General features: G+C 40.7%; 1 protein-coding gene across 1 annotated transcript in view; it reads left to right on the forward strand.

Moving 5' to 3' along the window:
- The window catches only part of LOC126109411 (F-box/LRR-repeat protein 17-like), a 331,740-nt gene that overhangs the window by 274,556 nt on the left and 31,058 nt on the right, over positions 1-26,126 (forward strand). The window contains exon 6 of the mRNA XM_049914445.1: positions 19,269-19,454. Coding sequence (XP_049770402.1) covers positions 19,269-19,454 — 186 coding nt within the window. The remainder of the gene's footprint in view (positions 1-19,268; positions 19,455-26,126) is intronic.

Here is a 26,126-nt window from a genome sequence, read left to right on the forward strand (position 1 = left end):
GGTTACATGTTACTTGCTTTGCCCTACTGCAGCTATCTAATCCCCAAGGGCGAATTACTATACAGCAGAATGACAACCGGCGTGTTCCCATTCATGGAATGCTGAAGTTGAGGGAGGATTAGGGGAAAGGGAATCACATCTACCAAGTATGTTTTGAAATCTTGTCAGAGAACAAGTATTTTTATGTGAAAAGAGTGCATAATATGTCAGAAGACTCACACACATTGTTCAATATTAATTTAAGTGTGTGTGTGTGTGGGGGGGGGGGGGGGGGGGGTGCGGGCTATTATGAAATAACACCAATGACGTAGAACAACAGTGCAACTCGTGCAAATATACAGGGTGAGCACAAAGTCTTGCCCTGATTATAAAAATTTATAACAGAATAACCGTTCAACATATTAAGCTACATTTGATGCCATTACATAGGTTAGCGTTACTAGTTTTTGTAAGACCACTTACATTAGTAAACCTCAACATGTGCTCCCTTGACAGCTTAGAGAATGTCGAGGCGGTAATCCACTTCCCACCAGGTGTTTCGTAACGTGTTCTGTCACAGCACCCACAGCAGCTTGTATCTTAACCTTCAATTTGTTGACGTAAGCAACTGGTGTGACAAAGACTCTGTCTAGGATATAGCCCCAGAAAAAAAGTCAATGGGTGTAATGTCTGGAGAGGGGAGTTATGTCCAGATTGGTGGATTGGAGTGAATGGTCCAACACCCTGGCCAGCCCGCTCTCCAGACATTACGCTCCTTGACTTTTTTTTCTGGGGTTATATCAAGGACAGAGTCTTCATTACACCAGTTGCTGACGTCAATGAACTGAAGGTTAAGATACAAGCTGCTGTGGGTACTGTGACAGAACACATGTTACGAAACACCTGGCGGGAACTGCAATACTGCCTCGACATTCTCAGAGGTACCAAGGGAGGCGGGGAGGGAGGGGGGGGGGGGCTAGTAACACTAACCTATGTAATGGTATCAAATGTAAATTATTATGTCAAACAGTTATTCTGTAATAACTTGTTATAATCAGGGCAAGACTTTGTGCTCACCTTGTACTTCGCTTTTAACGGTATCAGCTTTCCAATTGAAATAAAGTTATCTACAATGGCAATGTTAATAATTAAATAGTCCTATGCTGCTGCTTTAATAAGTCACTCATTCATGTCATTAATTTAAACAACATTTCTAAAACATAACATAAAAGTGTTAAACACTGAGTGATCTGTGGCACCAGCTACAGTTTAGAAACCGCACAAGTTGATGCAGTGAACAGAGCACTACCACTTGTTCATTAGCCAATGTTATGAACACACATCTTTTACCCACTTCATTGTATAGTACTTCCAGCTCCTGGCCGCAGTGGGGCTGAGCGAATGACTACAGGTGTAAGGTGTCTGCGTACTAAATGGATACTACTTTTGATCTTAACTGCAACCCCCTCAAACAGTGAATAAACACGTAAACATTACCTATCTTTCAAAAATTAATATACCCCAAATAAACAAAATATAATCTGACTATTTGAGTTACGGTTCTACAGATGCCCTTATTTATTTAGTACAATGTAACATTTTGTTTAATATCTGTAATACTTTAGTATTACCTATTGATTAACCTCCCCCATCAGTATTTAGTATTTGCCTAATAAGCAAGACAGAAACTCATATTTATGCTTTCATATATGAAGCTGTTATACAGGTTGTATCAAAAAGGATCATCCAGTTTGGCACATCTATATTTCTGAAACTAATAAACGTATGCAATGAATTTTGTTTTTTGATGACTGGGAAACTCAAAAAGTGTTTTTTTCCCCCCTCTTCCCCCCCCCCCGTACCTTTTCATAGGTGTTCAATATGCCCCCCTTGAGGTGCATGGCATAAGTCAATGCAGTATTCAAACTTTTCCCACTCTGCAGCAAGCGTGTCTTGAGTTACAGCTTTCACTGCTCCTGTTGTGTGATGTCTCTGTTCATTTATTGTTGTTAGTTATGGTGTGACATAAACAGAGTCTCTTGTAAACCCCTACAAGAAATAATCACATACAGTGTGGTCTGGTGACCTTGGAGGCCAGTACTGCAAGGCTGAATCATATGGTGCAGTGTGACTGATCCATCACTCAGTAATGCTTTTGATTTAAAAATTCCCGCACTTCCAGGTGCCAGTGTGGCGGTGCCCCATCTGTTGGTAAATGAAGTCGTTTGAATCGGTCTCCAACTGTGGGAAATGAAAGTTCTCAAGCATATTGGGAAATGTGCTTCCTGTAACAGTGTTCACTGCAAAGAAAAATGGACCATATACCTTTTCCCACAAAACACATTAAATTTTGAAGAGTCCCTCTCACGTTGTACAACTTCGTGTGGTTGTTCCGTACCCCATATTCTTATATTATTACGGTCTATCTTTCCATTTACGTGGCAGATGCATTCACCGTCTGTGCCTGACACACTGGGACGGCTCAGCGATTTGTCTTTACATAAACAACTTGTTTCTCAGAATTGTTCGTGCCGTTGTCTAAATGTTCTGTGCTGTAGGAGGATCCGTACCGTGCCTAGTACAAAAGTCATGCTGAGCAGTTATTACTGACCCCTACTGTACAAAATGTAGAACACAAAATGCTTTCTGTTATCCCGACACCATTTTTACAAGAGCTGAAGTGGGCGCATACTGCTGCTACCTAGCGGAAACCATATAAAACTCAAGAGTTTGCTCTTTCCAACAGTACATTGTTCACACACATATCTCAAATAATGTAATAAATTGGATGATTCTTTTTGATACATTCTGTATACTCTGGAGGAACAGTGACAATATTATGAAAAGAATAGCTTGTTACTCACCATATAGAGGAAATGTTGAGTCGCAGACAGGCACAACAAAAATACTGCTAAACAAGTAAGCATTCGGCCAGAAAGCCTTCCTCTGAATTAGACGACACACACACACACACACACACACACACACACACACACACAAACACAAACACACAGCCGCTGTCCAGAGACAGTTGTCAGAGATATGGTCATGTGTATGAGAGTTGCATTTGCAGGAATGTGTGTTATCTAATTCAGAAGAAGGCTTTTTGGCCAAAAGTTTACTTGTTTAGCAGTCTTATTGTTGCACTTGTCTGTCACTCAACATTTCCACTATATGGTGAGTAGCAATCTATCATTTTCATAATATTGTCGTTATTCCAGCCTGGATTTTTCATTGTTTGATAAAACGAAGAAAACTGTCCATAGTGAGACAGGATCATTGCATGGTATCAAGTATTCATTGTTAAAATGCGATATGTGGAAAATTGTTGAAATTTGTCCAAGTCATCTTGTGTACTCCTACAGCCACTCAACGATGACACATTCCTGTACACCATGGCAACATCAGGAAACAGCCGCAGGTTGCTGCTCACTCTGTCTGCTAGATCATTTACATCTATAGAAGAATCCAAGTATTTCGTCCAAGCCTTGTCCTTTCGCATCATTGTTCCTCTGCTGCTTTCAGTTGTTGCCAGCTGCTCTCTTTGAAACACTCAACAACCTGTATCTCTTTAAATATATCCAGGCCACATCTCCTTACTCTCCTAGATTTCTGCAGTTTCTTCAGTTTTAATCGGCGGATCACAACCAATAAATTATGTTTACAGTTCACATTTGCCCATGGAAATATTTGCAGTTAAAAATCTAGTCCTCCTTCCGGTGTTTCCATATGTCTATCCCATCTACAACCTCCTCTCATGATTATAAAACCAACTTCTTGCAATGATTAAATTATGCTCTGTGCAAGATTCTATCAGATAGCTTCCCCCTGCCTTACTTTATCTCAATCCATTTCTGCTACTATCAAATTTGTCCCCCGTTACAAATAAATTCTCATCTCCCTTAACTATCAAAATTATTCTTTTTATCTCATTGTACAGTGTTTCAGTCTCTTCATCTGCGGAGTTAGTAGGCATATAAACTTGTATTACTGTGGCATAGTTTGGCTGTGTGTGCATCTTGGATGCGATGATTCACTGGTTGTGCTGTCGATAGTAACTTCCCTGCATTCCTATTTTCTTATTTATCATTTGACGTATTCCTGTCGATTTTTGATTTATAACCCTCTATTCACCTGCTCCTGTACTAATACCCACTATATCCAACTTCACCCTAACCATTTCCTTTTCATTGTCTAACCTACTTATTCAATTAAAGGTTGTTACAGTCCACTCTCCGACTCATCGAACGCCAATTTGGTTTTTCCTGCTGACGGCGTCCTACTGAGTAATCCACATCTGGAGACTGCAGTGAAGACTTACTTCACCTCCAGAATATTTTACCCAAGAGGATGACATCATTATTTAATTGTATGGTACAGCCACATACCCTTGGAAAAAAATAACGGTTGTAGTTTCCCATGCTTTGTCATTTACAGTACCAGCATGCCAAGGTCATGTTTGGCTAAAGTTACAATCCCAGGCCAGTCAATCATCCAGACTTTTGTCCCTGCAACTGTGGGAAAGGCTGCTGTCCCTCTTGAGCAACTACACCTTTGTCTGGTCTATACACAGATAACCTTACAGTGTCATTGCACCTATGGTATGTCCACCCGTATTGTTGAGTCACGCATGCCACCCCATTTGGCAACCTCCAAAAAACATAGGGGACATCTAACAGCTGCTGCTATCGAGTGTTTGCATAGACAAAGTCTGTCGTCAGGAAGTTTTCAAAATCTCTTCCACAGGGCTTCATCCTGGGCACATTATTTTTTTCCATTTATGTCAGTAATATTATACCTTGAGCCCCATGCCCTTCTACCTACTACTGCTCAAATTATTGGCATCAAAAGAGCAACAACAGTATGAGGAACTTAGCAACTCATGTGTGAAGAGTACGTTGTGACACACCTCATTTAGTAATTTAAATGTACTGTATAACTTTAGTATGAAACTATATGTAAAAACAGAGATAATGTGACTTACCAAAAGAAAGCGCTGGCAGGTCGATAGATGTATGTTTGTGTTTGTTTGTGTGTCTATCGACCTGCCAGCGCTTTCTTTTGGTAAGTCACATCATCTTTGTTTTTAGATATATTTTTCCCACGTGGAATGTTTCCCTCTATTATATTTAGTATGAAACTTTCGAAGAAAAGGGCTTTCACCTGCATTTCACATAATGAGGGATTGGCTACGATAATTCCATGCTTTTCTACCTCAAACAAAAATATCGTGAGTTGTTTCCACCACTTCTGTGTCAGCATACTATGATGCCGTGATATTTTTTATTCATTTTCCCCTCTTATAAGTTAACTGTTGTTCCCTGTTAACTATTATCAGGAATTGTGGCCTGGACTATCATTGTTACATTGTTATGCATCATACTGGCAGACACAGAAATTGCATACAATTAGCCCCTCCGAAATATGTACGCAAAACATAAATCTATATAAATAAAAATCAGTTGTCACATATATGAAAGGTAATCACTTGGGAATGGCCTGACTGATTTGGCTGATTTTTGTTGTTGTTTTTGTTGTTGTGTTTGTAATTGTGAGGACAAGGTTAATATGAAAGAAAATTTTTGGAAAATTTCACCAGAAAAATTGGAAATTTGGATGGCATTTTTGTATGAAAATCTCAATAAGAGAAATGTGATGTGACAGTTTGACAGTTCTGCTGTCACATGTTTTCATAACAGAAGGAATACGTGATTCAGTTTGACAGTTCTGCTGGCACTTGTTTTTATAACAACAAATTCTGCATTGAATATTGATATTCTGCAAAAAATAATACAAATGAAAGCGATATTTCAGTGCATTATCGGTTGTGATCATATCTTTGGTGTGTTGCAGAGATTGAATTGATATTAGTTTGCGGTAAATTTCTATGTTGCAAACATTCAGTTGATTTCAGTTTGTGATTTATTACTTTGGAAGAAAAATGTCACCAGTGAGGCATCAAAATATTGGTTGGTCTAAGCACAACACAGGCCAGTTACACGATCGTCTTGAGTCGGCGAGACTGAGGAAGAGCACAGATAGTGTTTACAGGCAAATCAGATAAGTATTTCTGAAGCACGATCCATTATGACTCCCGAACAGTGGTTAAGTTTGACTCACTCATTTGGAGCTTACACACAAAATAATTCAGAATGTCAACAAAACAGACAGCCAAACGTGTGTTAACCGGTGCGATGATTACTTCACTAATCAGTACGTAGCAATGTTGGTAACCATGTTTCAACTTGATTACTAACAAAAGTTCATTATTCACTTACAGGTCAAGAAACAAACAAAAAGATCAGCTGTATGAATTTTAATACATACCATTTGATGATTCATTGAAACGAGTACTACCACAATTGTTTCATCAGTTGTCCGTTGTTGTTGTTGTTGTTGTTGTTGTTGTGGTCTTCAGTCCTGAGACTGGTTTGATGCAGCTCTCCATGCTACTCTATCCTGTGCAAGCTTCTTCATCTCCCAGTACCTACTGCAACCTACATCCTTCTGAATCTGCTTAGTGTAATCATATCTTGGTCTCCCTCTACAATTTTTACCCTACACGCTGCCCTCCAATACTAAATTGGCGATCCCTCGATGTCTCAGAACATGTCCTACCAACCGATCCCTTCTTCTAGTCAAGTTTGTCCGTTGATATGTATGTCAAAATTGAAACGGAATGTCTACAATTAATAAATTGCAAGGCCAGTCATAGGAGGTCTGTGGAATAAACGTCAAATTGCTGCATTTTTCCCATGGGTATCCTACAGTGTTGGAAACAGTCAGTGCTACTTGCTTCCTCTCCAAGTGAAAAGACAAAAAATATCGTTCATCACTGAGAGTTGCGATGAACACACTAAAACCACAAACAAATTATTGTCAAAACAATGAATTCTGATTTTTTCATGTCAGTAAATTCATGATCTTACTGAAATTCTTTTGTTTTAGTTCACAGAAATTCAAGGAAAGATTTTGTTGGCTGAATCCTTTCTTGACCAATTGACTGATTGACAATGCAGTCTAAATCATTGGAAATATAGACATGTCATATATGAACACTTTCTGTTAAACCAGTTGCGAGAAAGAACATGCTAAGCTGTGCTGTGAAAATGTGCGGTTTCGTTTTCCTTTTCGCTGTAGATTTTAACAGAAAACAGGACAGTTGAGTTTATGGCTAACTTTATAAGGATGTTCTTATTCCAAGAATACAACTGATTTCAACCGACTTGCCACTCCTATTTGAGCATGTCCAGTTTGTGGTTAGCCTTGCATTCGCAATGACAATTAACAACTCACAAGGCCAGTAGTTGGAATTGTGTAGAATAAACCTTGAATTGTTGGAAGTGTGTAGAATAAACCTTGAATTGCTGTATTTTTCCCACGAGTGTGCTTCAGAGTCCATTTGTAGATTAAAACCATGTAAAATACTGTCATTAAAGCCACTATCCCTACAGATCCAGTAGCTGGTAAGGTTTCTCTCATACCCCATGCACTAATGATTCCAGCCAATTTACCAATTCATTTTGACTTCTATTCCCAGTCAAGGTTCCCTTTATAATATCAATAAATAAATTCAGAGGAGGGGGGGGGGGGGGGAGGAAGGGATGGACAGAGAAGGAAGGAGGAGATGGATATATAAAACGGGAAGGAGGCTAGACAGAGAAATGATGGAGGAGGAGGGCGTGTGATCAGAGTTGTATGCACTTGTCAGCATAAATGCATGTCAGCCACACCCTCATAATCCCACAACATAGAACACACAAAAGATAAAAAATTCTTTTAATATATATTTTAAATGCTATAATAATAATAATAGTAATAATAATACCACCAGTCACGCTAAAAATGAAAATCCAAAAGAAAACACCACGAATTCCCAAATTTGATTTGAAATCCAAGAATCAAAAATTACAGAAGTATAGGCAAATCAACCTACAAACAGCTGGAGAGATTTCCAAGTGAAAATTATATGGAAAGCAAGAGAATGATCCCATTACAGAAAAAATTCAAACACCCATGGTGGAATTCAAATTCCAGAATTAGATTTTCACTCTGCAGCGGAGTGTGTGCTGATATGAAACTTCCTAGCAGATTAAAACAGTGTGCCCGACCGAGACTCGAACTCGGGACCTTTGCCTTTTGTGGGCAAGTGCTCTAACATCCTTCTGCAAGGTTCGCAGGAGAGCTTCTGTAAAGTTTGGAAGGTAGGGGACGAGGCAGAAGTAAAGCTGTGAGTACCGGGCGTGAGTCGTGCTTCGGTAGCTCAGATGGTAGAGCACTTGCCCGCAAAAGGCAAAGGTCCCGAGTTCGAGTCTCAGTCGGGCACACAGTTTTAATCTGCCAGGAAGTTTCATATCAGTGCACACTTTGCTGCAGAGTGAAAATCTCATTCTGGAAACATCCCCCAGGCTGTGGCTAAGCCATGTCTCCGCAGTATGCTTTCTTTCAGGAGTGCTAGTTCTGCAAGTTTCGCAGGAGAGCTTCTGTAAAGTTTGGAAGGCAGGAGACGAGATACTGGCAGAAGTAAAGCTGTGAGGCGGGCGTGAGTCTTGCTTGGGTAGCTCAGATGGTAGAGCACTTGCCCGCAAAAGGCAAAGGTCCCGAGTTCGAGTCTCAGTCGGGCACACAGTTTTAATCTGCCAGGAAGTTTCGGAATTCAAATTTTGATAACACATTAGAAGAGAGACAATGAGCCTTCTTAAACTACAATTGTGCGAAATCAGAAACCACACAACAGAATTTTTTTGAAGTCAGAAAACAAATAGCTAAAATACGTAGACTAAAAGAAAATATGTTAATGAACAGCTAAACTCAACTGAAGAAGACTTTAGGAACCACAAAACACATGACTTTTTCAAAATGTTTGCAAATCAAATCAGAGAATACACTCCACGAAACCTCGCTTTGGAAGCAAATTGGAAAATTTACATTAAGTAACAAATAAAATTGTCAAGAAGTAGCCAAATGTTTCTCTCAACTTCAAAATTTCTCACAACCAAGTAGGAGATTCCCCATATTACAACCACAACACACAAAAAAACTTCACTGCTGCCAACTCAAGAAAAAATTTATAGGTACATTGAGAAGTTAAAAAAGTCGCTGGGATAAGATGGAGTTGTTGCTGAGTTATTGAAGAACCTTGCTCTAGTTCCTTAAAAGAGAGCACTCAAATCATCCAAGAAATTAGGTAGACAGAAAATATTCCAGAGGAATGGAAATGTGCACTAATTCATCCATTGCACAAAAAGGGAGAGGGGTCGGATATAAACAACTACGGAGGCATTTCACTTCTGCTGGTCACTTACAAAATTTTATACACGTGTCTCCTAAAGAGGGCATAAGAACAACTAGAACATACAATTTCATTTTACCAAGTGGGCTTTTGACTTACTAAATTGTGCCCAGAACAGATCTCTACCCTAAAATTATTTTAAAAATTAAAGCATTCGTGTCAAAACCAATAGTCTCCTCATTCATTCACAAAAAAGCGTAAGATTCTATAGATAGACAATCTCTATGGCATATTCTAAAAGAATGCGGATTAGACATCAAAACTACAAATCTGATCAAACAAACAGTGACAGAAAATAACTCAAAAATTAAATTCATAGATGAAATTTCAGAACCATTCTTAGTTAAAACAGGAGCAAGACAAGGAGATGGGATCTCACTGCTATTATTCAAAATAGTTTTAGACAAAGTAATGAAAGAATGGGAAATGGAACTAAAAAACAAAACTTTTTGAAGCCATTGCAGATGACTTTGTGATTCTCACCGACAAAAAAAAAAAAAAAAAAAAAATTGTGATCCTCAAAGAATGTGCAAAGCTGCTTCTAAAGCTGAGTCAGACCTCATACCCAATCTTTCCAGCTTCCTGGCATGAGAACTAGTAATATTATCCTTCAGACAATCAATGAGATACATAATATGCGCATATGCATTGTCAAAAGTGAAATGGGTCAGTTCCTTCGAAAATTTAATCTGTGTTACATAGGCTTTCTTTTTTAAGACATCTTTTGTTTTAATATAAACGTCTAATTTCTTTAATAATAGCAGTTTTCATGAGCTGCTGAATGTAACATGGTGAGCTAGCAATAATTCTATTGAAGTCTTCTGATAAAATTGGGGATCACATTATATGCTAGACACACTTTATTAAAATTAATAGTGGCTGATGTCAGACAGAGTCTCTTGCGTAAATTCAGAAATTGGTAATATATTCCAGTTGCCCTGTATGGCATTGTACTACAAACAATACTGTTGGAGAAACACCTGCGGCTGTGCGTTATACCGGAGGTTGAAAATACTGCCACAGTTGTAAAGTTCTTTTTATTATTACATGACCGGTTGCAGGCTCTTATACGCCCATCTTGAGGTGTCATACTGAAATAGTAAGAGACGGGAGATGATGTTTACATGCAGCAATACATATAAAAAACAAAAAATTTCAGAAAAAATGTTTTAAAACTTTAACTGTTATATAACAGTTCTAGAAAATGTTCAAGACAACTGTGTGAGTGTGGTGAGTGGTCAACAGAACATAGTAATACTCTGAAATATATGTATTCACTTACTGATGAAACTGGAGGCATACGCAGCATTTCCTGCATTACAACAATATGTCAGTGTGCCGCTATAGTTAAGTTAGGGCCAGCCCAGCTTGTAAACTTCATACATACTTGATATCAGAATACAGCGACCGCAGTGAACTTTGTGTGTTTCAGTGAGAATTATTTTGTCCCAGGCTGAAATCCAGTCCTTTGTCTTGCATAATAGTAAACAGCAATAGCCATTATTATTGTTATTGTTGTTAGTGAGTGTCCCCATTGGAGAATAATAAGCAGGTGATTTTCAATCTTTCTTAAAGGTTCTTCTTATTTTCCCAATATTTCTTCATTTTCTCCCTGAAGACCTCATTTCTTTCTGAGGTCCACTTTGGTTTGTATGGTTTTGGTTCTTTCTCTGGAGTAAACTTCCATTTGTCAGTTTTGTTTCTGAATGCATCCTTGTCTGATATGTCAGCTTTTGCTTTTGTCAAATCCTTCTTGACTTCAGTTATCTAGGGTATTAGTGCTTTGGGTATTGGTGCTTTAAGTCATGCCATGTAGTCCAATAGACATTTAGTTAGTCTGTTTCAAGGTAATCTGTCTAGGTGTCCATAGAATTTCATTCATCTCTTTCTGATGTCAGTTTTGATGTTTGATACTTTTTCTGCTGTGTCAGTGGAGTGCAGTCTGTATCCATATTGTGTCCCAAGATTCTTCTAATAATCTTGTCATCTACTTTCTTGTAAATCTAGTTCTTGTAAATCTAGTTTTTGATTCAGCATATGTCTTTCACTTGCATATGTGACTGTTGGTTTGATTACAATGTTGTAGTGTCTGATTTTAGTGCCTTTTGACAGGCATTTTTTGTTACACAAATTTTGAACAACTCTGGATGCTTTCTTGATTTTGAGCAACCTGTTTTTTTGTGCTATTTTTTTTCAAGTTCTGTTGGTTCAATAATTGAAAAAAGATGCTTAAAATGCTTGACTCTGTTGATTTCACTACAATTTGTTTTAAGTTTCGGAATATCTAACTTGGAACAGATGAATTCAGTCTTCTCAAAGGAGATTTGCAGGCCACCCTTCTTGGCACATTGTTTGAGGGTCTTGATATGTTTTACTGCTGGTTCTTTTCTTTTCTTTTCTCTCTCTCTCTCTCTCTCTCTCTCTCTCTCTCTCTCTCTCTTTCTTTGTTAGAATCACTAAGTCGTCTGCAAATGCTAATATGGAACATTCCTTGACATCTTCCTAGTTCGATTAGCTTCCAAAAGTTTTGTTTTCTTAGTTCCATTTCCACTGCCTATATATGCATTGGCTACTTACTGGTTAATCTCTTGACACTGCCCATTAAAGAATGTCCAACACTCGGTCACATGTCTACGCTTCTTACAAGTTCGTGTGGAAGATCTCTTATACTGCGGGGTAATCGTATCACGTAACAAACATTATTTCAAAGTGTTACAATGCACTATTGAATGCTTTTTGAGATATGTCTTGTTCACAAAGATTTTCATTTTGGCATTATTTTCTCATTTTCAGTAAACAGTGTCTGTATACATCAGAAACAGTTTAAATACGGGAAGGTACAAAATAATAATTTTACATACTATACCTAGCGGAATGAGCTATTTACAGGCTGCACCACAGATTGGTCAGGCATTGCATATGCACAGTAAGTATTGAATGCACACTTCACAAAAGCAAGAAAATATTATCTATAAGGAGATACCCAAAAGAAACCAAACACTATTATGTTTTAATGTATTTATTCATATTTTAAGCTCAAGCCTTCAATCCCTTTCAAAGTGGTCCCCACAAACACACTGGTCTAATCTTTTATTCCATTTTTCAGAACATTGTTTAAATTTATCTTTTGCAGTGGTTGGCAGCTCCACCAGAAAAAGACTTCTCTTTCGTGTCTTCATTCTAAGGAACAAAAAAAAAGTCATGGGGGCAAGGTGGGATGAGTGTGGAGAGTGAGGAATGGGTCATACCATTTTTGGCCACGAATTGTACAGAGCAGGGGCATTGTCATGATGGAAAAACTTGTCACTAGACTGCAACAAATTGGGTCATGCTGCACAGTCTTTTAAAAACTACCAAGTGGAAATCTTGGTTAACTGTCTGACCCTGCAGAACAAACTCTGAATGGACGACTCTTCTTACACTGAAAAGAGAAATTGGCATTGTGTTATTATTTGATTTCATGTAACTATCTTTCTTGGGGTGATCCAAACTTGAAGTTTTCCACTGGTTTGATTGTTGCTTTGATGCAGGATCCAAAGCACAGCACGAAGTTTTGTCACCTGTGATAATTTTTGGAAAAAAAAAAAAAGTTTGGATCATTTCAGGACTCTTGTTTCAAAGCACAGCATGCTTCCACTCAACTTGAGCAGTCAGTGGTTGTGGCACAAATATGGCAGTGACCCTTTTCATTCTCGAATCTTCTGTCACAGTTTCCAACACTGATACTTCAAGACACTCCTGACAGATTGTCAGTTTCTTCAGTGGCCCGTTGTCGATCTTCATTGATGACTGCACGAATGTTTTCAACATTTTCGTGCAATTGGGCCGTGGAAGGACGAGCACAACAAGATTTATCATCAATTGAAGTTTTCCATTTTTGAAATGGAAAAACCACTCAGACACTTGAGTTTCCCCCACAGCATTGTCCTTGTATGCTGTTTTTGACATGTCAAGAGTTTCTTCTGTTCAACTTTTTCTGGAAGGGGGTGGCTGAAGGGGGGGAGGATTTTGTGGTTAGGGATGGTAATAAGGTATTAATGTGTTGGCCTAGAAACTGAAAGGTCGCAGCATCAAATCCCAGTTGAAGTGTGGAAAATTTCTGTTAAGATTCACCAGGAACAACAAACACAGGTTTCAGATTCCGCATTAAACTGTGGCTCTATTTTTCCACTGTAGAATTGCTCGCTAGGTTAGGGAGCCACGTCACTGACATGGCGTACAGTTAAAAGACTTACACCAACCTGTTGAGCTACACAAAATTATCATTATTATTGTTGTTGTTGTTAATAGGTTGGTCCATAAGTTTATATCATTTTTGTCCATTATAATTATCCGGGCTGTTATGCCGTGGTCGGTTGATGAATGCTGTGGTGATTCCCAACGTTTCGTCTCCGACTGCGGGAGACATCTTCAAGGGGGTCCGTAGCTTGATGGAAGGTCCAACACACACACTGGCTCGCTACTGACTGCCGCTAAATTCCGTGTCCGCGCGCCCCCGCTCTGCGGCGTGACGTCACGTGTTTTGAAAACGTCAGTGCAATTGGCCGCTGTCCGTCGCCGTCGATCGCCGTTGCCATCACCCAGTAGTGGACGAGTGGTACACATCTTCTATAACACCGGCATCCATATACTGTTTAATTTGACGCCCTCCTCCTTTCGGTTGAAATGATTTGGGTGTTTAGCGATTTCGATCGCCTCCCTGTAGAGCCTTTCGTAATATCCGCTCTTGGCCGCTAGTACTTGCGTCTCCTCGAAACGAATATTGTGGTTCCCTGGCTGGAAAGCATGCTCTGCAACAGCTGATCGTTCATTCATTTTTGTTTTGCATGTTCTACATCTACATCCATACTCCGCAAGCCACCTGACGGTGTGTGGTGGAGGGTACCTCGAGTACCTCTATCGGTTCTCCCTTCTATTCCAGTCTCGTATTGTTTGTGGAAAGAAGGATTGTCGGTGTGCCTCTGTGTGGGCTCTAATCTCTCTGATTTTATCCTCATGGTCTCTTCGCGAGATATACGTAGGAGGGAGCAAATACTGCTCGACTCCTCGGTGAAGGTATGTTCTCGAAACTTCAACAAAAGCCCGCTGAGAGCTGGATTTCACACGATCGTCTTTTTCGAAACCTGTGCTGATTCCTACAGAGTAGATTTCTAGTTTCCAGAAAAGTCATTATACTCGAACAGAATACGTGTTCCAAAATTCTACAACTGATGGACGTTAGAGATATAGGTCTATAGTTCTGCACATGTTCAACGTCCCTTCTTGAAAATGGGGATGACCTGTGCCCTTTTCCAATCCTTTGGAACGCTACGCTCTTCTAGATCCTACGGTACACCGCTGCAAGAAGGGGGGCAAGTTCCTTCGCGTACTCTGTGTAAAATCGAACTGGTATCCCATCAGGTCCAGCGGCCTTTCCTCTTTTGAGCGATTTTAATTGTTTCTCTATCCCTCTGTCGTCTATTTCGATATCTACCATTTCGTCATCTGTGCGACAATCTAGAGAAGGAACTACAGTGCAGTCTTCCTCTGTGAAACAGCTTTGGAAAAAGATGTTTAGTATTTCGGCCTTTAGTCTGTCATCCTCTGTTGGTATTCTGGTCACTGTCGATTTATTTGCCGGTTGTCATTTTTTATTTGTGGTTTATTATTGCTATTTGAATTTACCTATTGTCATTTGGAGATAATGAGTGGAGCTGTGGATGCTAGAAAATGGAGTGCCGAGAGGAGAAATTGGAACATTTCCGACATATTCTTCTGTTTGAGTACAGTAGAAGAGCGACAGTAGCGGAGGCAGCTAGAGTCATCTTATGCTGTGTATGAGGATAATGCCATTGGACAGAGCACAGCAAGAAAATGTTTTCTCATTTTAAGGAGATTGTTTTGACATTATCAACTCTCCACATTAGGGAAGACCTTCAGGGTTCGATGAAGATCGTTTAAACACATTAATCCACAGTGATCCACATCAGTATACCCGAGGACTACAGATGTGATGCTCTGTGGTCATTCCACCGTCGTGTGACATTTGCATGCAATGGGAAAGTTTCGAAAATGGAGTGTACAGGTACTGCATATTCTAACCCAAAAAATCACAAAAATCACCAGGTGGTCATAAGTGCATCTTTGCTTGCTCATCATCAGTCAGCTCGTGAACACTGACCGTTCCTATCCTGTATTGTTACTGGTGATGAGAAATGCTGACTCTACGGTAACACGAGGAAAACAAAGGAATGGTTGTGCCCAAACAAAGCAGCAACTCCACGTACAAAGACCTGTGTACATTCACAAAGGAAAATGTTTAGGATCTGGTGGAACAGCGATGACGTGGTGTACTACAAATTGCTTCCGTGAGGTGTACGAGGGGGCACCCAAAAGAAACCGGATTGTTGTCATAAAACATTTATTGATGAACCTTTTTACAAAACTAGTTCAGTCACCTTCAAAATACTGTCCATTACGTGCGATGCACTTGTCAAGTCTCTTTTCCCACTGTTGGAAGCATGTTTGGAACTCTTCAAGTTTGATATTGTCCAGTGGCCTTTGCGAAACTGTTTTTACCGCCTCCACGTCGTCATAACGCTCCCCTTTTAGCATTTTTCTCATTTGTGGAAATAGGTAAAAGTCGCACGGGGCTATGTCCGGTGAATACCGAGTGTGGGGAACGACAGACCACCTCTGAGATGCCAAATAGCGGATCACTCGTAAGGCCGTGTGAGCTGGAGCGTTGTCGTGATGCAGAAACCGGTCACCTGATCGCCAAAGTTCCGGGTGTTTCCTCCTCACATCCTGTCACAGACGCCTTAAAACATCCGAGTAAAATTGCTGGTTAACACTCTGGCCAGGGGGTACGAATTCCCGATCCATAATTCCACGAACATAAAAAAAGACAATGATCATCGTCTTCACATTTGACCTCACTTGCCTTGCTTTTTTAGGTCTGGGAGAGTTGGGAGTCCTTCACTGGCTTGACGCTTGCTCGGTTTCTGGGTCATACCCGTAACACCGACTCTCATCCCCTGTAATGACTTTGTTCGAGAAGTTTGGATCACGTGCAATCTCTGTTTTCAAGTCCTGACACACATTCGTGCGGATGGTTTTTTGCTCCCGTGTGAGAAGGCGCGGAACTAATTTAGCAGCAACACGTCTCGTGTGCAAATTCTCACTCAAAATCCGCTGGCACGAGCTCCAACTGATCCCTGTCTCTGCTGAAATTTGGTCGATCGTTTGGCGACGATCCTCATCGATCTTTTGGAGGACAATTCCAATGTTCTCCTCATTTCACGATGTTGAAGGGTGTCCAGAATGAGCTCGGTCTTCAACACACATCTCACCACTTTTATATCGCCCAAACCACTCGAAAACCTGTGTGCGGATCATAGCGCCCTCCTAGAAAGCTTCCCGAAGCATTTGGTGTGTCTCCGTTGCAGTTTTTTTAAGCAAGAAACAAAATTTCACACACACACTCTTTGTTCTTTTAAAGTTGCCATAACGACTTCGCAGAGGTAACCCGCCAACAGTCAGAGAAACACAATACCACACTTGCACGTTCAGCTCTAACTGACGCAGTCTGCACAGCTATTTCATGAAGGTCTCTCCTAACACAATCTAGTGTGAGAACCCTGCACTACGTCTACGAGTGGCAGCACCCTCGGAGTACGGTTTCCTCTGGGTCCCCCCTCGTAACCATCACTGCTGAAATTTATTACCAGCAACTGTCTTGCAGATGCAGTCCGAGAACAATGACCAGGAAGACTGTGTGATGTGATGCTACTCCACGACAATGCTCGCCCATTCTACTAGACTGACAAAAAATGGTATCCAATAGTTTGGTTGGGAAGTCATGCTGCACCCCCGCCCCCCCTTATTCACTGAGTAAGTGCCCTCACATTTTCACTTTTTCCAAACATCCTTCAAGGAACTTCCTTTCCAGATGAAAATGACTTTGAACATCAGTCAACGAGTTGTTTGTCTCAAAGCTATGTGATTTCTACAGTTGCAGAATTGAAACTTAGGTCAGCATTGAGCGACTTGTAAATAGTGAAGAAGAATAATCGTCGATAATATAAAGTCTCTGATATGCATATTTATTGTGTTTATTAAATTTATGGAAGGACACTATGAACTTACGCGCCAATCCAATACTATTGTTGTTGCTGTTATTGTTGTTGTTATCTTCAGTCCTGAGACTGGTTTGGTGCAGCTCTCCATGCTACTCTATCCTGTGCAAGCTTCTTCATCTCCCAGTACCTACTGCAACCTACATCCTTCTGAACCTGCTTAGTGTATTCATCTCTTGGTCTCCCTCTACGATTTTTACCCTCCACGCTGCCCTCCAATAATAAATTGGTGATCCCTTGATGCCTCAGAACATGTCCTACCAACCGATCCCTTCTTCTGGTCAAGTTGTGCCACAAACTTCTCTTCTCCCCAATCCTATTCAATACTTCCTCATTAGTTATGTGATCTACCCATCTAATCTTTAGCATTCTTCTGTAGCACCACATTTCAAAAGCTTCTATTCTCTTCTTGTCCAAACTATTTACCGTCCATGTTTCACTTCCATACATGGCCACACTCCATACAAATACTTTCAGAAATGACTTCCTAACACTTAAATCTATACTCGATGTTAACAAATTTCTCTTCTTCAGAAACGCTTTCCTTGCCATTGCCAGTCTACATTTTATATCCTCTCTACTTCGACCATCATCAGTTATTTTGTGCCCCAAATAGCAAAACTCCTTTACTACTTTAAGTGTCTCATTTCCTAATCTAATACCCTCAACATCACCCGACTTAATTCGACTACATTCCAATATCCTCGTTTTGCTTTTGTTGATGTTCATCTTATATCCTCCCTTCAAGACACCGTCCATTCCGTTGAACTGCTCTTCCAAGTCCTTTGCTGTCTCTGACAGAATTACAGTGTCATCGGCGAACCTCAAAGTTTTTATTTCTTCTCCATGGATTTTAATACCTACTCCAAATTTTTCTTTTGTTTCCTTTACTGCTTGCTCAATATACAGATTGAATAACATCGGGGAGAGGCTACAACCCTGTCTTACTCCCTTCCCAACCACTGCTTCCCTTTCATGTCCCTCGACTCTTATAACTGCCATCTGGTTTCTGTACAAATTGTAAATAGCCTTTCGCTCCCTGTATTTTACCCCTGCCACCTTTAGAATTCGAAAGAGAGTATTCCAGTCAACATTGTCAAAAGCTTTCTCTAAGTCTACAAATGCTAAAAACGTAGGTTTGCCTTTCCTTAATCTTTCTTCTAAGATAAGTCGTAAGGTCAGTATTGCCTCACGTGATCCAGTATTTCTACGGAATCCAAACTGATCTTCCCCGAGGTCGGCTTCTACTAGTTTTTCCATTCGTCTGTAAAGAATTCGTGTTAGTACTTTGCAGCTGTGGCTTGTTAAACTGATTGTTCGGTAATTTTCACATCTGTCAACACCTGCTTTCTTTGGGATTGGAATTATTATATTCTTCTTGAAGTCTTGAGTGTATTTCGCCTGTTTCATACATCTTGCTCACCAGATGGTAGAGTTTTGTCAGGACTGGCTCTCCCAAGGCCGTCAGTAGTTCCAATGGAATGTTGTCTACTCCGGGGGCCTTGTTTCGACTCAGGTCTTTCAGTGCTCTGTCAAACTCTTCACGCAGTATCGTATCTCCCATTTCATCTTCATCTACATCCTCTTCCATTTCCATAATATTGTCCTCAAGTACATCGCCCTTGTATAGACCCTCTATATACTCCTATATACTATTGTATACTTTGTTAATAATTTGTACTTTCAGTAAAAATTAATTATAATAATCCCATATTTCTCCAGCATGTGATGTAAGAGTCACATTTGAACATGATAAAATTACGATTGAAGGATAATCACCATTAATTTAGAGTTACAGTAAGTGGTGTATTATTTCTGTGGACACTTGAAATGTGACATGAGGAAAATATTTTCACAAGCCCCTTTCTGTTGTTACACAGGTCTGTCCTGCCATTATTGACTGTCTGTGCTGACAGCTTGGAACGTCTGCAACTTTTCTATTTCTACATAGTCCACGATGGAGCGAGGCAGGCATTTACTGCTGTGGGGCAGCTGAAGAACTTGAAGGAACTTAAGATGCCGATGCTTGAACCGTTACCACCTGGCGTAGCTTCTCTGGCATTTACGTAAGTTATGTGATGCATTAAGGTGACCATATTTTCTAGACTCAAATTCGGGACATTAACATATTTCCTAGGCCCAAATCCGGGACACATTAAAAATTTTGCAAAATAGGCTATATTTATTTATTTATTTATTATATGAGAAGAAGGTTTCAATTAAATGTAATAAATACAAAATATCAGCTAAATTTGTTACAAAGAAAAGCACATTTATATTTTATTAATACCTTCAAAGATGAATGAGTGTGATCAGGGCAACTGTATTTATCAGTGCTGTGAATTTTCTTTATCAAGTCTGTATTTTTCAACAACATATGAAAAAACTCGACACAAGTTTCATCATATTTATTCTACGTACTAACATTCCTTTCATGGTTTCTACAGCCAACTGCGTTTTGTCACTTGTCCATATATTGTTCATGTGGGAAAATACCCTTTCAGTAGCAGCATTAGTGCCAGGTAGGCAGAAAAGTAACTCCACTAGCTTGAGTACATTTGAGAATGGCACATGATTCTGGCTGAAATGAGAAATCATCTCAACCCATCTTTGACCTGGAACAGTGTTGTTAGCAGTCCATTCAATGATTTTCTCAGTGGTTACAAACTGAACATATGGCACAGTTTCGCTAACTAGAGAAGAAGTTCTTTCAGTGTCATCCCATACAGTTATTTGATTCAACGCCAAATAGTAGCAGTCCAAGTTCTGGAAACTTTTTTCAGTCCACTTTTTTAAGTAGGATAGAGCAGTTTCATAGAAAAATAATACAGCACCATGAAAACTCTTTACCTCTGCTGGAAGCAGACCTGCCTCTGTTTCAAGAATTGTTTTAACTCTTGAGGGAAGGAACTGGTTTTCAATTTTGGACTGCAATGTGGTTTTCAACCTACTAATACAATCAGCCACTTCAAATATAGTGACTGTCTGTCCTTCAACTTGTTTAACTGCTTCATGAAATGATGAAGCCTGACTGTGAACAAAGTATTGCCATACTTCAGACAAAGGGTTTTGAAAGAAGTTTTGAAGTAACAATGGACACTATTTTTCAGATTGGAAGTATGATTTTAGTGGTTTAAGCATGACTCGCTCAACAGCAGGCAACAGTGCTAACCATCTTGTTTGAGCATAACCCAAAATCATTGCAAAATCTGTTTCAACAAAGCTGCAAAAGTCCTTCAGAGTTTCAACTCTCACAGTGCATAATTTGAAATACAGAAATATTTTGGAAACTACCATTTCTATATCTACAGGCAAAATATCAGTAGCTGCTCGAACAGTATTATGCAGCATATGAGCAGCACAACCAACCCCTATCAGTCTATGACGAAATTCCACTTGTAGTTTAGTAAAAACATTATTCTGACCTTCTCTTTCAGCACCTCCAAAATTGCAATTAGTGTTATCAGCACACAGTCCAATAACTTTTTCTTCTAGGCTGCTTTTTCTGAGGCAGTCTGTTAAATAGCCACTCAGAATAGTAGATGTTTCCACAGGCAACGGTTTTAATTGTAATAATCTTACTTTTACACCAGTTTTGTAATCAAAATATCTGACGAGGATAGGAAAGACCCTTATCTCTTTGTGGTTAGATGCATCAGTCAGAAGTGAAATAAATGTCACTTTTTCTAAATCACGTCGCAACATATCTAATGCACGAGGAGTTAACACATTCACAATTATTGCCTCTGTTTTTGTACGTGCATTAGCAAATTTAGGCTCTAATGTCGCTTGAAGAAACTTCGATGTACAGTCCATAGATCTGAAACTATGATTGTGCTGAATTGTATGATACGCAAAAACACCCTCAGTTGCAACTAACCTCTCCTGCTAACCAAAAAGTTTCTCTGATGTAAAAAATGTTGCACTAGATGCTGCTGCAGAGACTGCTCTTTTATGTTTTTCACTTTTTAAATGTAGTTGTATATCACCACGTCCACTGTGACTTCGTGAGAAACTAGAAGCACATGTGTTGCACCTCACTTTTCCTTTTGAGTCCGAAGAACTAATGTCACTGATGAATGGAAATTCTTTCTGCAATTGTTCATTGAAGGAGCACATGCGCGTCTGTGAACTCATTCTTGCGAAGAAGTATTGTTATTGTTATTGACAAGGAAAAACAACTAAACTTATCAAATGTAATATACCATAACACGACGTAACACAAAATTCAATCTGATATAATATGGCACACACAGATGACAAATGGTAGTATTCTAGAGCCCAGCATACACTGCGTTGGCGACGCCAAAGTCAACGAGAGCGTATATTACTGTTCGTCTGCCTCTTCCATGGCTATTAGAAAATATGCAGATTTCTTCCTTCTTCTGTTTGAGTTACAGTTAGAACCATTTTGACCGCGCGAATGCGTTCGAGTGCGACTTTTTCCCAGTTGCCGTGGTCTCTGACTGCCCATTAGCTGTTCGAGCTGCGGCCAACACATGTTTGCACAGTAGAAACAGTTTGATAACAGTTTCGACAATTTGGCGTACCCTCTTGTCAAACAATTTCCCACCATAACTAAAACTAATAATAAAATATACTGATACAGGTGAAATGAATGTCTAATTCGGGACAAATTGGGTCATGATTGTTAATTTCGGGACTAACAGATGTACCGAATTACCTTTGAAAAAATTTGGGACATACACACAAAAATTGGGACTGTCCCGAAAAAAACGGGACGGATGGTCAATTTTTATGACTTTATAATCCATTGGGAATGCAGTATATTAAAATTTCTGGGCTTCCATTTGGTGGGAGTAGTTCAAATGCAATGAACTTTCAGCAAATAGTACACCAGCCTGACTCCTACGTTGACGCTCCTATATAGCTGTGCTTTAGCCTTGGCAGTCTATTCACTCTATACCTGCTTTGCTGGCTGGGTCGCATGCTGTACTGGACTGATGGCCACCATAGGCATTATGTTATTTTAATTTATGAAGCCTTTGGTATGACAAGATTCCAGCAGACATGCCAACTCTCCCGATTTAAGCGGGAGACTCCCAATTTTTCCTTCTTCCTCCCGATCTCCAAACCATGAAGACCGATCTCCCGATTTTCAGAGCAGTTTCAGTACTTTCCTTACTATTTGAAAATCGTGCGCCTTTGATATATTGGTGGATGACAAAGGTGTGGCTGCTACTTGTCTGTGTTAACTTGGAAGATTCGTGCGGTGGCTGTCAGGAGTGGCAGTAGGCGTAGCTCCCACTTCATATGTACAAGGAAGTAAGGAACTTATCGTTGGCAGCGTTCGGAGACAAATGAATATCTTTCAACTAGTGCCAATTTCCTCCACTTCTGGTAGCACCAGCGCAATCGTAAAGTTATCGTGGACTGGGAGTAGTCGATAGTCGTTCTGTCCGAAGTGATTAGCATTGTTGTGTCTACAAGGCAGTGTTGCCAAGTTGGGGGATTTCCCCCTAAATTTAGGGGGAATTAAGCTGCCTAGGGGGAAGTTAGAGTGTAGAGTGATAAATGTTTCAGGGGAAAAAATATTTAGGGTTACTACGCACCCCTCCGCTCGACAATTTCATTCTTGACTCCCTTTCACCTGTCCCCCCCCCCCCTCCCCTCCCCTTCCATTCACTTGTTCAGTTACTTGACGGTGTGATAAATTATTTAGGGGAATTTTAAGTGCAATATGGGGGGAAACGGTGTGCCAGGATTGGCATCACTGCTGCAAGACCCTTGTCTAGAACATAGGACCATTGTGTACTCGGATCTGCTGCACGATTTGTGTACTCTGTAGTAGATGTTGGCTGTGTATCATGGAAGTGTTGATTATTTTTCGTGCAGAATGGCGAAGAAATACAATGCAGTGTTCAGAAACGTGTATAAGGAAGAGTTTCCGTGTTTAAGTGAATCGAGGAAGGGACAAACTTAACACATTTTGTAGTGTATGTAGATGTGACTTTCTAGTGGCTCAGGGCAGGAAATGCAGGTGCAAACTAAAAAACACAAGGAGAGTGTCCGTAGTGGAGAATGGAACCAAAAACTTAACTTCTTGTGTCAACCCCAAAATGTAGATTCTGTGACAAATGCCGAGGCTTTATTTACCTCATTTATTGTAGAGCACAACTTGACTGTAAACTGTGCAGACGGCTAAAATTCTCCCGATTTTTCACTTTTGAAAGTTGGCATGTCTGTTCCAGTAACCACTCAGTACCCTAGCAATAGGTTATTGAATATTACGAACACCTGCTTAATAACCTGTTGGCCACCTTTGGAATGCAATACATCACCGATTCTGCATATCGTGGATTCGAAAGTTTGTGGATAGCGGACCGCTGATTTGTGTACAAGGTAGTGGTTCCTGATAGCAACCCGAATGGGTTCCCCTGGATTCACATGGAGCAAATTTTGTGGCCGAGACATAAAGTGACTACACTATCCTGCTCCTCAAACAACTGTAGCACAGTTCTGGCTACGAGACACGGTGGAAGATAACATCACTGGCAGGGAAGACATCGAGCAGGAACGGGTGTAGGTGGTCCACAGCTATCGGCGAGTCTTCGAGTACTGCTGCAGGTCCCACGCGAGCAAAGCAGCCGGTGCCCCGTAGCATAATGCTGCTCCCACCAGCTCGTGTCCTCGATGTGGCGCACATTTCGAGCCCCCGTTTGCGAGGAAGCTCCTCGATCGGCCTCAAAAGGGCCGAGTGCACCTCGCTAGCCGACAGCACGACAGACCCAGACAGTGACCCATCTGAGAGCTACGCCCAGCCTGCGCTTAACTTCAGTGATCTAACGGGAACCGGCATTACCACTGCAGTAAAGCTGTCGGCACACGGACCGCGCTGTCGAACGTTAACGTTGAGCGTGCCGAGTTCAACGTGCTGCTGAACGCTCGGGAACGGTGCGACTTGTGCATACGGTACGTGGGCCCCGACGTGGTATACGCGATCGCAACGCACTTCAGCGGCAGTTGAGGGATGTTTCTAGTTCGTAAATCACACTGTTTACTCAACGGGCGCGTGTAAAATTCCCATGTTAGCTCTATTAAAACGCACGTTTCCTACATCGTCCACGAAAGGGAAACTACCGTGTCCAATCAATAAGGACACAGGCGTATAAAAGTTCCGTTACAAACAGTGCATTACAATCGATTAAATTTCGGGCATGCAGCCGCGCAAATAAAATTCCTCCACTGATATTTCGGCCGCGTAACGTACGGCCATCCTCAGAGTGACTCACAAGCTTGTGACTCACTATGAAGATGGCCGGACGATACAGCCCAAAATATCAGTGGAGGTAATTTTATTTGCGCGGCTGTATGCCTGAAATTTAATTTGGAATACTTCTGCGCATAAGATAAACATTATTTCATCATTCCCACATTTTAGTAAAACCCAGTCTTACTTGATCACTGTTCCTACCCAGTAGCAGAATCTTTGCAACATGTCAATTATGAAGCGTAAAAGAAAAAGGAGCAAAATATCTTTATACAAGTAGCGCAAGCTGTCCTGTAGATTTAGCCAATCGAACAAAGTCACCCCTCAAAAATAGGCGAACTTATATTTACATAACATCAGACATTATAATATACCAGCCATCCTAATTTAGGTTTTCCGTGATTTTCCTAAATCGTTTCAGGCAATGCCAGGATGGTTCCTTTGAAAGGGCACGGCCGATTTCCTTCCCCATCCTTCCCCATCCTTCCCTAACCTGAGCTTGCGCTCCGTCTCTAATGACCTCATTGTCGACGGGACGTTAAACAACACTAACCTAACCTAACCATTATACGAGGGCAGTTCAATAAGTAATGCAACACATTTTTTTTCTGAAACAGGGGTTGTTTTATTCAGCATTGAAATACACCAGGTTATTCCCCAATCTTTTAGCTACACAACACTATTTTTCAACGTAATCTCCATTCAATGCTACGGCCTTACGCAACCTTGAAATGAGGGCCTGTATGCCTGCACGGTACCATTCCACTGGTCGATGTCGGAGCCAACTCCATTGATTGCCGTTTTGTTTCAGATTTGAAGTGATGAACCCATGTTTCATCGCCTGTAACAATCTTTGACAAGAAATTGTCACCCTCAGCCACATGACGAGCAAGCAATTTCGCACAGGTGGTTCTCCTTTGCTCTTTGTGGTGTTCGGTTAGACAACGAGGGACCCAGCGGGAACAAACCTTTGAATATCCCAACTGGTGAACAATTGTGACAGCACTACCAACAGAGATGTCAAGTTGAGCACTGAGTTGTTTGATGGTGATCCGTCGATCATCTCGAACGAGTGTGTTCGCACGCTCCGCCATTGCAGGAGTCACAGCTGTGCACGGCCGGCCCGCACGCGGGAGATCAGACAGTCTTGCTTGACCTTGCGGCGATGATGACACACGCTTTGCCCAACGACTCACCGTGCTTTTGTCCACTGCCAGATCACCGTAGACATTCTGCAAGCGCCTATGAATATCTGAGATGCCCTGGTTTTCCGCCAAAAGAAACTCGATCACTGCCCGTTGTTTGCAACGCACATCCGTTACAGACGCCATTTTAACAGCTCCGTACAGCGCTGCCACCTGTCGGAAGTCAATGAAACTATACGAAACGAAGCGGGAATGTTTGAAAATATTCCACAAGAAATTTCCGGTTTTTTCAACCAAAATTGGCCGAGAAAAAAAAAGTGTTGCGTTACTTATTGAACTGCCCTCGTAGTATATATTTATAT

The sequence above is a fragment of the Schistocerca cancellata genome, chromosome 12, assembly GCF_023864275.1.
Source record: "Schistocerca cancellata isolate TAMUIC-IGC-003103 chromosome 12, iqSchCanc2.1, whole genome shotgun sequence".
Taxonomy (NCBI): Eukaryota; Metazoa; Arthropoda; class Insecta; order Orthoptera; family Acrididae; genus Schistocerca; species Schistocerca cancellata.